This window comes from Schistosoma haematobium, chromosome 3, assembly GCF_000699445.3.
Source record: "Schistosoma haematobium chromosome 3, whole genome shotgun sequence".
In the NCBI taxonomy this organism is placed as follows: Eukaryota; Metazoa; Platyhelminthes; class Trematoda; order Strigeidida; family Schistosomatidae; genus Schistosoma; species Schistosoma haematobium.
This window is the reverse complement of record NC_067198.1, coordinates 30663391-30677491: the sequence shown is the minus strand read 5'-3', so window position 1 is coordinate 30677491 and position 14101 is coordinate 30663391. Positions and strand designations below refer to the sequence as shown.

At 36.6% G+C, this 14101-nt stretch overlaps 1 protein-coding gene across 1 annotated transcript; it reads left to right on the top strand.

The window, feature by feature from the left end:
• The first annotated feature begins 4787 nt into the window (after positions 1–4787).
• Positions 4788–9402, top strand: MS3_00005503 (uncharacterized protein). The gene has a single exon (XM_051213578.1). It carries the CDS (start codon positions 7265–7267, stop codon positions 9332–9334), a length of 2070 nt encoding a protein of 689 aa, XP_051069567.1. The 5' UTR covers positions 4788–7264; the 3' UTR covers positions 9335–9402.
• Positions 9403–14101: the final 4699 nt, after the last annotated feature.

The window sequence follows — 14101 nt, the reverse complement described above, 5'->3', positions numbered from 1 at the left end:
AGTATTATCATTTTTTTATGTTCCTCACTTTTTTTTCTTCTTAAATTCTCATTTTTTTGTGTGGCGCATCTATATTTGGTGCCCTCTTGTACCAATATATATGTGTTCAAATAAATAAATAAATAAATAAAATACTTATCAAAATAAGCAAACTTTATGTCAGATTTAGACACTGCCATAAATATTTGATTGTCTCACAAAGGCAGTTCAGCAGACGATAGTAATTTACCCAGATTTACAGAATATAAGTGACATCTCCATGATCCAACGATGTAACAGTTACAGAACTCGACTGCTAATTTGCTAACCAAAGATTATTACTAGATCTTGCATGAAATATGCTGAAAATTGTGGAAAACCTTTCATCATTTGAACGCATTCCACGAAGTTTCATGTCACAACTCATTGATTCCTATTACTGTATTCTCTAATCTGAGGGATCTAACCATATTTCACTCTAGCAACATCAGCTAGTATGGGTTTTATTTATTAATATTTCATACCTATGTCTGCTCCACTACAAAATGTTAAGCATTGTCTAGGTTATATGTACAAGTGCCTTGTTGCTCCTTTGTTTATCTTTTGTTCAACATCACGACCTCAGTGCACAGCTATGGAGCTTACAAAACCTGGAACAAATTTAACACACACGCTTTCCAAGATCACAGCTCATGCCGAGTGCCCATTGAAGGCACATTGTAACAACCACAAACTTTTTCAACAGTTGCATTGCATAAATACTCAGCACAACCAGAATTCTAACACTATCATGCCGAGTTTGAATTTGGTGTTCAACGTGGACGTGATGTCATTTTGGGAAATATTTTTGAAAGGCTGTACTCAGTGTAATACTAAAACACAAAACTAGTAATTAACGCTCTAAGACATCTACATCAATGTACTGTCTTTTATTTCTGTTTATTTCAATTATTTGACATTCCTGATTGGTAAGCATTTCATATGCAAACCAATGTTGTAAATTATAGATAATGTCTGTAGGAATGACGTGTATCTGGCCTGGCAGAAATATGCTTTGATATTATTATATTACATTATGTGTCACATAGTAAAGTTTCTTACCTGTTACCATCTGTTTAACACGTAATTTCAGGGTTGTCCAAGATAACTCATGTTGATGGTCAATGACTTCTTTTCGAAGTTGGGTCAGTTTAGAAAAGTCGATTGCGTGGAAATTATTTAAGAATGGCATACGAGACGAGGCGTCTTCAACTACATTATTTGCCCCAGATATGTGTTGCACATCTGAATTAAACAGGGAAATGTCATCCAGCTGTTGTGACTAATGAGGGAAGCACTTGCCTTGAGACCAGATTAAAGAAAGGATGAGAGGTTTGTGGTCGGCAGTGTGAATGCTCTGCCTTCCACAGAGTGTTGGAATCGCCGCAGAACATAACACAAAGCTATGTGTTTCCTGCCGAAGTTGCCACACCTCAATTCAGTATCTTCCAGCTGTCTCGGGAAGAATATCAAAGGTTGTCATGTGTTGTTAACCGATTGTTGTGAGACTCCTCCGATCACCAAGCCAGATGCATCTGCTGCGATACCAGTAAGTGCTTTGGCATCCTGATGTGTGAGCATTGTTGCTTTTGTGATAAGTTCCATAATTGTGGAGAATGGCTTTTTTGCGATGTACAAATTGATAGGTTTCGCGTTCCCACGAATTTAGTCTTTTAACGGTCTCATGAGATAAGCGTAATTAGTGTGAACCATCTATCATCAGGTCGTCAAAATTATGTACTATGTTCGCAATTAAATTCACTCATGGAACCATATATCCAAGTTCTATCAGTCAGCAGAAACTTTAGGGACTTCTTACTGAATTTTGTGTACAAGGTACTGTTTTAACTGGGTCGTTTTGAAATATATATAATGTTTTGAATTATTTGAATTATAGCACGAACAAAGTCCCAGAAATAACGCAATTGAATTAAGAAGTGAGACACAAGCACAAACGAATGTGTTGTATTTGGAATTCGAAATCAAGCATTCAACAAGTACAAAGGTATCATTAGTCCATTCAAACACCACATCCGCCACAGCTTAAATGGGAGTAAAAGTGTTTGTAATCGGTTTTACGTCTTCTTCTCAAATTCATCCTGAGTCTGTCCGACATTGTATTGGATAGAAACTTTGTAGTATCTAGAATGTGCTCATTAGTATTGGAATTAACAAGCGAAATCGGAACAGACTCACCTGGAATTGTATACAATCAGCATGTCGGTTTTGTACTGAAATCATTAATATCTAGAATTTGGACACTATCCTCCCCCACGAAATAACGTTGAATCTTTATATCCCCAAATTATGAATAATGTGGCTTCGTTTAAAACATATTTCTCACATTGATTGGAGTATACATTGGAAGTGAATTTGTGATAAGGATTATCAGCAATTGGTGTGAAATAATCTGAACTGTAATCAGAATGGAGCTCATTTAATACTCGTGCTTCGCATTGAACAAGCTTCCCACAAAAAACAAATGAATTATGGGGACAAAAAATATTTGGTATGACATCAAGACTTGCCTCTTTGTGGTGTTTGAATGAACTAATGATACCTTGGTACTTGTTGAATGTTTGATTTCGAATTCTAAATACAGTACATTCGTTGTGCCTGTGTCTTCTTAATTCAATTGCGTTAATCCTGGAATTCCTAGTTCATACGATAATTCGAATATTATATTGGCGTCGCGATGGAGCCTGCAATGGAAAAGTTAGATATTCATTCAACTCCTGAAGCTTTTGAGGATTACTTGCAAAGCTTAAGCCGCATTTTCGCCTAAATATCCGCTGAATTGCCGCATTTTCGCCTAAATATTCGCCGAATTGCCGCATTTTCGCCTAAATATTCGCCGAATTGTCGCATTTTCGCCTAAATATCCCCCAAATCGTCGCATTTTCGCCTAAATATCCGCCGAATTGCCTACTTATGCGCTTAATTGTCTACTTTTCGCCTAAATACACACATTACCTCCTATTGTCTATCCATCGACAGAACCTTAAAGGTCTCCTATGTCCGCCTTTATTTGCAACAACATACCGAAGTATATCTGCAATGCAGTGGAAAAGCAGTAAATATTTTAAAAAATTTATTTAAAAAGAAAAGCGTATTATTGTACAACAGTAAAGCACAAGCTTAAGCATCGATTGTTATGCATATCCAATGCAATTGCTAATTCATTGTTATTTGTAATTATCTGAAAAACAAGGAACAGGTTATATTTTATTCATAAGGAATGTGCATTTAATCAAAAGTTCACTGAAACTCAGACACACATTCTCAACACTTCAACAGTTTCCCATGTAAGTAAAAGAGTAAGCTGTTTGAAAGAATAATGTTTATTGAAATCGAGGTAGAACAACAAAAAAATTGCACGGACTATTCAGAATTGAGGTAGTCCTCCTGTGAATTCTGAAATAAAAAAACGAACAAAAAAAGTCACAACCATATCTCAATGACATGCTTTTGCACAGCTGAATACTTGAAGCTGAACTTACGGTTATGTTCGTTAGTATTGTTGACTGTAACTATAGAGCCGTAGGGAAGTTATCACTTTAAATTAGTACATACCGGATTTTCTTTTCTTCTAAAGTCAGAAGGAGTACTTGCCACACAACGAGATATTAAATTATTTATGTCCCGAATCGCACATGAGTTAAAGTTCCGCAGTCTTCGGTGTGCTAAATCTATCCATAAATTAGCTAGTTTTTTGGTAACACCAAGGTACACCATGTGCATAGGATCTAGAGGAAAAGTTACAATCATATTAATAGAAAGCGTTTCCATTATAGAATGTCCTTGATGGTGAGTTGGCTGAGTCTGACGACGGAAGGTGTCGTCTGTTCTTACAGTATATACCCCATTTGGAAAAGTCATCTTACCCTCCAGTCGTCTCCCAGGAACAGTACACCTATCGCAACCTGCCTTACCGTTATGATTCACCGTGTACCTAACAGAAGAACGAGCAGGTGCGTCACATATAACAGCCGCCAACCTAATAGCTATACATTTATTAAACTTCACACTAAAAAGACCCACGTCAGTCATTTCTTTTATTTCAGAAATTGTGTCCGCAGAAAATTCGTTGAATTCTGCCGGCTTACTATTCCCTCCGTAGATCCCTATCATGAACACGTCACTAAGCCGAGGGGCAATGATCCGTCCAAGTATAGGCCATAACTGTTGATTGGAGCTTCTAGACATAGAAAGTCCATCTATATTGACATATAAGTTTAAAGAGTCAAAATCAATAGTACACAACCAAAGCTCAACGTATCTTAGCAGATTGGTTTTCAATCCTAGATGGTAGTAAACCCCACTGCCGATGAACTTGGGTTGAACACTTGGACATGTCTTCAAAACGCCTCTGATGCTTTTCGGTATGTCCGGGATAAGAAATCTTAGACCATACAGAACCCGATCAGCATCTTTTATGCTCAGAGATGTATTTGACATTAGATACATCATAAAGTCGTTCATCTGTTCTTTGCGATTCACGAACTTTGTAGAGCACAAGTTCACTTCACTACATCCTATAAGATATATATTCACGTACGAATTTAATGTTCATACCACTATTAACTGAAAGCCTTTGATTGATGTTGCTAGTGGACGGTGTACTAATCGAAGTACTTTCATTACAACTGACTTCTCTCTTTACTTCTATCAATTAAGTAAACAACATTGTTAAACTCAGTTACCTTTTACGGTGCTTTCATTAGCAAACTCACTGACCGAAGGAAAGTGATATTTTTTCATTGAAGCAGCTCTCATTTTATTCCACCTCCGATTATAAGTGGTTCTGTGACAACCAAGGGAACGTGACAAGTTCACAGTTGCCCTACGTCTACGAACATTCTCACTGATATCAGAAAAAGTCATATTATTGGCCTAAGAAGGTAATCAGTCACAATGAACCTAAAGTCCTGAGAGCACGTCACTCACCTGCATCACGTAAGTTTTTTGTGATGGCTCCAAAGCATGTCGGAACACTTTAACTAAACAACAAACGAAGTCACTCTATATGCGTATCAACCGAAAGCCTGGTTCCGTATTTTGTACATTGTTTTTATGAAAATACTTTTGTTTTTTTAATTTGCGGTGAATAAATTTGTCGAAGTTTATGAAAACTTCAGTTCCAGATGCGGTTCATTTAAACACTGTACGTTACGTAGAACTGTCGACAAATTTTCCCCAAATACACGACGTAAGGGGGAAAAAGCGACATTTCCCCTAAATAACCGACGTAAAGGCGAAAAAGCGACATTTCCCCTTTATTTCCCCTTTCGTCCGCTTTATTTCCCCTTTTTTCCCCTTTATTTCCCCTTTTTGTGTTGCTTGGGTTTGCAAGTAATCCTAGGTTTGAAATCTGGAGCATGACCAAGAAAGATGTTAAAGGTGATAAAATTGTGGCACATTTTCTGACATTCATTGGGAGAGAAGCGTACAGCTTATTAAAAACTTTGGCATATCCAGAAAAACCTATCTCACTCCCTTATGCAACTCTTAAAGAGCTATTATTAAGTCATGTCAAATGCACCAGTTTTGAATGCCGTGAAAGGGCGAAGTTTCATAAGATAGTTCGTCAAAATGACCAAAAGGCTCGGGAATTCATCCTTGAATTACAGAAACAAGCTGCCAAGTGTAATTTCGGTGATCAACTTCATGTGCAACTGAGAGATCGATTAATTGCAGGAATTAACATACCGAGTTTGGAAAGAGAGCTGTTAAGAATGCCAAACTTTTCCTTTCAAGATGCTAGAACTGCATGTATTAACTACGAAGCAGTGAATGAACTTGATATCCAGTCGATGAAGATTTCTAATACTTTAAAGTATTCGGCGGATATTTAGGCGAAAATGCGACAATTCGGCGGATATTTAGGCGATAAGTCAGTAATTTGTCGACAAAAAGGCGAAAAAGGGGAAAATCCGCATTATTTCCCCCGGACAGGCGAAAAAGGCGACATTCTGATGCGTTTTCCCCTTTATTTCCCCTTTCGCTACGAAGCAGTGAATGAACTTGATATCCAGTCGATGAAGATTTCTGTTACTTTGCTTAGTCGTCGTGATGAACTACAATCTCAGGGTCAATCAAACTTGCGTTCATTTAACAGTGATTCCTATTCTCGTGTAAATATGAAAGGTGTTCCAACGAGGAATTACAAAGCAAATCACAAAGGTGAGATGAAGTTTGGTAAATGTTTATCATGTGGAAAGTTTCATGCTCGCAATTCATGTGTATTTCGTAATGCTAAATGTTTTAAATGTGGTAAGGTAGGACACATTCAGTCAGTATGCAAAGCTACTGTCCATTTTGCTTCGAGCTGTACTAAATCTTGTAATTTAAATTTTAATAATTCGGATGTTTCTAGTGATCATTTGTCTTTGTCCATTATTTCGAAAGGTAATGCTCATATTCAGAAGCGACTATATACATCGCTTGGTTCATTTCATGACTTTATTCTGGACACAAGCAGTATAGAGTCCATTATTTCATTCAAGAACTTGAAATTTTTAGATCCTAACGTTGTTGTACGACCCACTGAAGTATCAATACTGGGGATTACTGGACACAGACTGCCCATACGAGAATGTTGTGAATTGCTAATCAGAGATGATAATTCTTCATACATATCTTGTGAATTTTTAGTTAGCGAAACAGGACTGTCAATATTGGGTTTAAAGAATTTGAAAAGGCTTAAGGTGAAGTTGTCCTTCTTAGTTTCTAAAGAAAATTCTGATACTTTACTTAAAGATTTGATAGCTATGTGTGCTAAGTGCAGTGGAGGTATGAAAATTAAGCCTATAAAACTTCAAGTACAGGGTGATCCCGTCTTTTATAAAAGACGAATAATTCCTTATGGTCTTCGAGAAGCAGTACATAAGACATTAAACGATTTGTGTGTGAAGGGCATAATTGAACCAATTCAGTCTTCAGCATGGGGTACTCCTATCGTTACGCCACTGAAGTCGGACGGCAAGACCCCTAGAATTTGTGACTATAGATTAACTCTGAACTCCCGTTTATTGAAGCAAACGTGCACGACGGTAGAAGCTGAAGATATTCTAAATCGACTTCATGGTTCTAAAGTGTTCTCGAAAGTTGACCTAAAAGATGCTTATTTTCAAATTCCTTTAGATGAATCTTCATCTATTTTGACGACAATTAACGCTACTTTTGGTCTGTTCAAATACAATTTCCTTCCATTCGGTCTAAGTTGTTCTCCATATTTCAGGAAGTTATGAATAAAGTAGTTAGTGATCTTCAAGGTGTTGAAATTTATCAAGATGATCTCATTGTTCATGGTTCTGATAAGGTAGTTCATGACCAGAGACTTATTGCTTTGTTGCGTCGTTTAATTGAGAAGAATATTACAGTGAATCCAAATAAGTGTTCATTTTGTGTATCTAGTTTTGAATGCCTTGGATACCTAGTTGATGGTAATGGTTTTAGACCAGATATGAAACGACTAGCTCCACTGACTAATGCACCGTCTCCGAAAAATCTTACAGAATTACGTTCACTAGTGGGTGCTCTTCAATACTATTCCCGTTTTATTCCTAATTTTTCTTGTCGTGCGAATTGTTTATTTAATATTTTAACATCCAATTCATTCAAATGGAGTGAGGAACAAGAGTCATGCTTACGAAGTTTACTAAAGTTTCTTCAAAGAGATGCTGTTCTTAGAACGTACTCCCCTAATGCATATTCTGTGCTTATCACTGATGCATCACCTGTGGGAATTGGTGCAGTTTTGGAACAGGAAGGTAGACCAGTTATTTGTGTTTCACGCAGACTTACTGTTACTGAACAAGGATATTCAGAGACTCAGCGGGAAGCATTAGCTGTGTTTTGGGCTGTTAAAAGACTTCACAAATATTTATTCGGAAAGAAATTCACTATTGTTACTGATCATGAAGCTTTAAAGTTTATTTATCATCCCGAAAAATCCTTAGCACGTTCCTCAGCAGCTATGGTTCAGCGATGGAGTATTGCTTTGAGTGCATATGACTATACGGTTCAGCACAGAAGTGCCAAGCAGATTCAACATGTTGATTACATTTCTCGACAGTCATTACAAGATAAACCTAATAATACTTCGGATTGTTTGTTAGTGCAACCTTTACCAGTGAGACGTTCAGATCTCATTAGAGAAACGCGTAGATATTTTGGATGTATACTCAGTGCTATAAGGAAAGGTTGGAATGCTAATTTGAAACGTAGATTTCCTATCTATTTTTCAAAGCGGGTTGAGCTATCTACTACTCCTGACGGTATTCTGTGTTTAAATGATCGTGTTGTCATTCCTCCTTCATTGCGTAAATCTGTTCTTGAAGATCTTCATAGTGGTCATTTAGGTGTTGAGAAAATGAAGTCCTTGGCAAGACTCACATGCTGGTGGCCAGAGATAAATGCAGATATATGTCGTACGGCAAACAATTGTGAGAAATGTCATCAGTTGAAAAATCATCCTTCGAAGTGGGTGCCATGGCCAGTATCGTCTGAGACCTGGCAGAGGATTCATGCTGACTATTGTGGACCGTTTCTTGGTAAATACTACGCACTAGTAGTCATTGATTCTTTTTCAAAGTGGCCTGAAGTTTTTTTTACAACTTCAAATTCTGATTTCACAATACAAGCATTAAGAAAGGTGTTTAGTCGAGAAGGGGTTCCCATGGTGTTGGTGACTGATAATGGCTCAGATGCTGCAGATGCAGTCACTACCTGGTTGAACGGTATAGGGTGCAAACATCTATTTACTGCTCCCAGACATCCGTGTTCTAATGGTCAGGCAGAGAATTTTGTTAGGACATTAAAGACTGCTATTGATTCTATAGCCCCCTCAACATTTAATGAGCTGGAGAGGGGAGTAGATACCTTTCTATTGCAATATAGAAATGCCAGACATTCGGTGACGAAGGAGACTCCAACGAAGCTACTGAAAAGAAGAATTCTTCGGTCAAGTATGAGATATTTGGAGTCTGCAGAAGTTACATACTGTCGAGGAAATGATCTTCGACCATCAACGGGTATTGTTCTGAAGAATGTCGGAAAATCGATGGTGCGAATTCTAGACATCGATGACTTAGGTACACACAGTCGACATGTAGATCAAATACAATTTCAGGAACCAGGTGAGTCAGTTCCAATTTCGATTGTTAATTCTAATGCTAATGAGCATATTCTAGATAATATAGAATCCTTATCCAATACAATGTCAGACAGACTCAGGATGAATTTGAGAAGAAGACGAACGATTGATTACAAACACCTAGACTCCAATTTAAGCTGTGGCGGATGTGGTGTTTGAATGAACTAATGATACCTTGGTACTTGTTGAATGTTTGATTTCGAATTCTAAATACAGTAAATTCGTTGTGCCTGTGTCTTCTTAATTCAATTGCGTTAATCCTGGAATTCCTAGTTCATACGATAATTCGAATATTATACTCTTCTGGAATAGTTTCCTCGAATTCATTAAGAATGTCATTGCTGATTAAAGGATCATTAGAAAAATCAGCATCTATCAAAAATACATCAGGTTTTCGATCATAATTATGTCCACTCAACATATTTTTTCTTCAGATTTGTAAGAAATTTCACCAGAAATATATGAATCATTAGGAAAAGCCATATTTGGTACAATAACTAGAAATCTGATAGATCGATTAGTTAGAAACTGTTGTTTCGCAAGAATTCTGAATTTCATTTAACTCTGAACTACTTTGTGACTCTACATTGTCTATTGCAATCGTTGATAAAGATAAATCATCATTATAAATACTCGACTCAGTAGAATCAGAATTACAAGTCTTAATATTAGTTGCAATAAGATGAACATTAGCATTACAGACTGACTGAATATGCCCAATATCACCACATTTAAAGCACTTAGAATTACGAAATTTACAAGAATTAAAAGAGTGGAACTTGCCATAGGACAAACACTGACCAAACTTGTGCCCATCTACGTGAAATGCATTGCAACTCCTCAATGAATTGTCTGCATAATCTTGAGTATGAACTGGGTTGGAATGACGTAATGTAGTAGAATTCTTTATATCCTCATGAATCATTTTACGAAATCTTCCTCCTTTACGACATTCGAGATTTGTATACTGAACATAGTCTAGCAGCAGTTCCTTGAGAGCTGTATAAGGAAGCGTAATGGGCTTTTCCGGCATAGCCAGAGTTCTTAATAAGCTGTATGCTTCTTTTCCAATGAATGTGAGGAAGTGCGCCACAATATTACCATCCTCATCATCTTCCTTGGTCATAGCCCAGATTTCGAACCTTTCAAAGTAATCTTCAAAAGCTTCTGAAGTTGAATGAATATCTAACTTCTCCATTACAGGCTCCATCGCGACGCCAGTATAGTGTTTTGAGTTATTTGAATTATAGCACGAACTAAGAGTCCCAGAAATAACGCAATTGAATTAAGAAGTGAGACACAAGCACAAACGAATGTATTGTATTTGGAATTCGAAATCAAGCATTCAACAAGTACAAAGGTATCATTAGTCCATTCAAACACCACAATATACCATTAATGTTTGGCGATCATCCATTTCGGTATGTCATAAGATCGTAATATATGTCTTGATTCTCCAACTATATGTGATGCATAAAAGATCTTACTGATGTTGATCAGTACACACACTTAAGAAACTATCCTGCTTCACTCAAAGATAATATCTAATTTTGTGTCACGTTCGTTACCTATAAACTCGGTGGCCGAGGACAAATGAGTCGAGTAAGAATGGAATTCAGGTGTTCCTGAATACAAATTTAGTTTATTGACTTCATGTGATAGTTAAAAGATTTAAATTATTGTACGTACTAGGAATCATTAAAGCAACGCTATTTAGTCAGAAATTTCTATATGAGCACAAACGAACGTATTGTATTTAGAATTCTAACCACGCAGTACTCAAGTACAAAGAAATCATTAGTTCATACAATCACTACAGTTCACTAGGGTATACAGTAATAATAAACGAACAAAGTATAATACGATTGAGTGAACACAACTAGACTGGAATAATGGCGATATTGTAATAATACAACAGTAAGACCTTGTGATTGGATTGAATTTATATTGTAACTGTTAGATTTAATCACTTATCTTTGTGTTGTATTGAAACATACTCAGTAAAGTGTTAGACTGGTCTAATCCGCAATGTTATGAGAGCAATTCGAACTGTTCAGTGTCGCTTAGCCAGCATGTCTCAAGATTTATCTATTAATATAATGGTGGAATGTAACTAACGGATGAATGGATGGATAGACAGGCGACTAAGTAAAAATGTACTGAGAGGGTTTACGTATAAGTCATTGGAATTCACCAGGCAACTCAGCAAAGTTTGAACCAAACCATATATATTCTCATAAGCCTTCCTCTTAATCTTTTCAAATTTCCCATAATACTTCTGAATCGAATGCCTCTGAAGTGACATCTCATAATGATTTCAAGTCAAATACTTTCAAGAAAAAATACTCTCATAAGATTTGAAAGTCTCATGCATTTTGTCCTAATGTTATTTCGATACCGAAGTTCACTGTTTCCTCTAAAATACCAACCGTAACTCACGTAAATTGTCTTCGACAAATGCATCCAGCTGTATTCCAGAACAAAGTGGGTTGCCGTAAGTTCACTAAAGTATTTTTGCCATTAAAACAAAACTCAAAGCCCGTCTTCAGATAAAAACGACCAGTTTCTTATGGTGCTCTCTCGTTTGTCCGTCAAGAACTTGACAGACTGGAAACACTAAGTGTCAATCAGTCAGCAAATTATTCACCGTGAGCTACCGTCGTAGCAGTTGTACGGTATGCAAAAGGGTCTGTTGCGGGGCGTCGAGTCGCGGTTGACTATGATCACCACTACAAGAAGACTACGTGCCAGTTAACCGATAAGATCCATCGTAAGCCAAATATCAGAAGGCAGTTGATGGCTGTAGTCGAGATGTATTTGTTGGTGATCTCGTGGTATCGAAAGGATATCGAGATCGTGCTGGGTTACATGTGTGGTTACTGAGTGTAACCGAATTTGCGCAAGGTTACAATCAATGGAAGAATGTATGTTCTTAGTACAGTTAAACAAACATGTACAGTAAAATAATCACTGGTACGATTGGTTATAATAATAATTGTTTCCACTAAACCAATAGCGTTCTCTTGATAAAAGTAGGTCACTACAGGTCTGTCGATACATCTGGTTTAGGTGCAAAAATTCTTTTAGTTCATGTTCAGTGCTATAGTGAGATATCATTGGGAGCTTCATTTCAAAAGCTTTGGAAAAAGAATTTAGAATTGGCTACTACATAAGGGAGGATCAGACAAAACTGATTGCCATCAAAAAGAAAAAGTCTATTATTACACATAGGCTTTAAGACTGGATGAATTGTCTCATTATATCGTGATTGATTCATCATTTCGCAAGTGTAGAAATATCCATTTGAAAGAATAGTTAAAGCGACCAATTGTGTGCTTGAATCACCTTAGCATCAATTAGCAACAAATGCTCTGAATATTTTTTCTGATTTTATTACCCTGTAACCTGAATCTTGACACTAGAATTGTTTATCATTCTTCTAATTGGTTAATAAATGACTTTGTATTTTGCTTACATTATATAATCGCTCTCATATTTTTAATCATTCCTTCGTAACCATATGACACTTTGTTTAACCAAACTATAAACTTCATATGGACATCACTTGACGGACGTATGTGTTATCAGATTGTTCTACGTTATAGATCCTATACACCTTTAACAACACTTGGTGTATCTATAAAAATAATTTTCCAAATTCATAAACACAACTTGATGTGGCTTAATGTTGGTACTGATCTACTTAGTCAAGTTACGTATCATGATCAGTTTGTTTCCAAGACAACTCCGATCTCATCACCGTACTTATTCTTTTATCAGTCATTCATGAAATGTCATCACGTTAGACTGGGGGACTTGTGAAAACAGGTTTTGTGTTGACTGTAAACTATTGATGACTTTTGGAATAACGCTTTCCTGAATACAACAAATTTCTTCAGGGATCTGAGTTCTAGTAAAGCAATTCATCGTTAGCATCTTTTCAATTATGCGGTCGTTTGACTCCAATATCCCATACTTAAATCGTTTGAATGAACGTATGATTGAATTATTCTGTCGATATGTTTGTAAATAATGAAGATATGGAGAATGCCTGAATATATTTGAAAATATTTGAAGAAAACAAAATTAATATTTGAAGTTGTTATTTGTTTTATCTGTTGCCAAAGTCGTTGGAAAGTGTGCATAACTATCTACTCAACCTAGACTATTATATCCATATCGTAGGATATATGAATCTCAATGGATGACTGAGTGTACGGATATAGGAAGGATGAGAGATAAGAGATGAGTGTGGACATACGCTTACCGGGTCGTAGCAACTCGGCTAAGTGACAAATTTTCCCAATTTACTCAGTCTATAAACAAACGAAACTACGTAAACACTAGATCCATATTCGGGAAATTCTGAAGTATATTTGGGAATACTGGGATATTCCCATATTTCGACATCCGTCTAGTCGACATGCCAATTATTCCATCATATTTATCAGATAAGTAATCGAGATTAAATATACTCCTCACTTCAACAAACGCTTGATTCTGAATCTCCAACGAGTTTATCTATAACGGTATTTTATTTCGAAACATTCGCAATTCTTACTCGTATAGTGTCCATACTCCAAAATCCAGAGTACACACTGTCTAAATAATGGACATTATAAATGGAACCGTTTGGTCTGTAAGTGGATGATTTTGAGCTGTCGTAAAATGAAAACATCCAACAAAATATATCAAGAAACCAACACTTCCTTGAAGCTAACCATGTGTCAGTGGATCCTGTATCAAACAATACTCGTAGCTTTTAAGGTGGAGATCACACTGATACATTATCTTAATTTTGATACACATTAGAAGCTGTTCCCATCATACAATGATTCACAGAATTGAAATGTGTTTCCATAGTAATTCGAACCATTTTCTTGGTGATAGTGATGCACATTAAACAAGTATTGAATTACCACTATT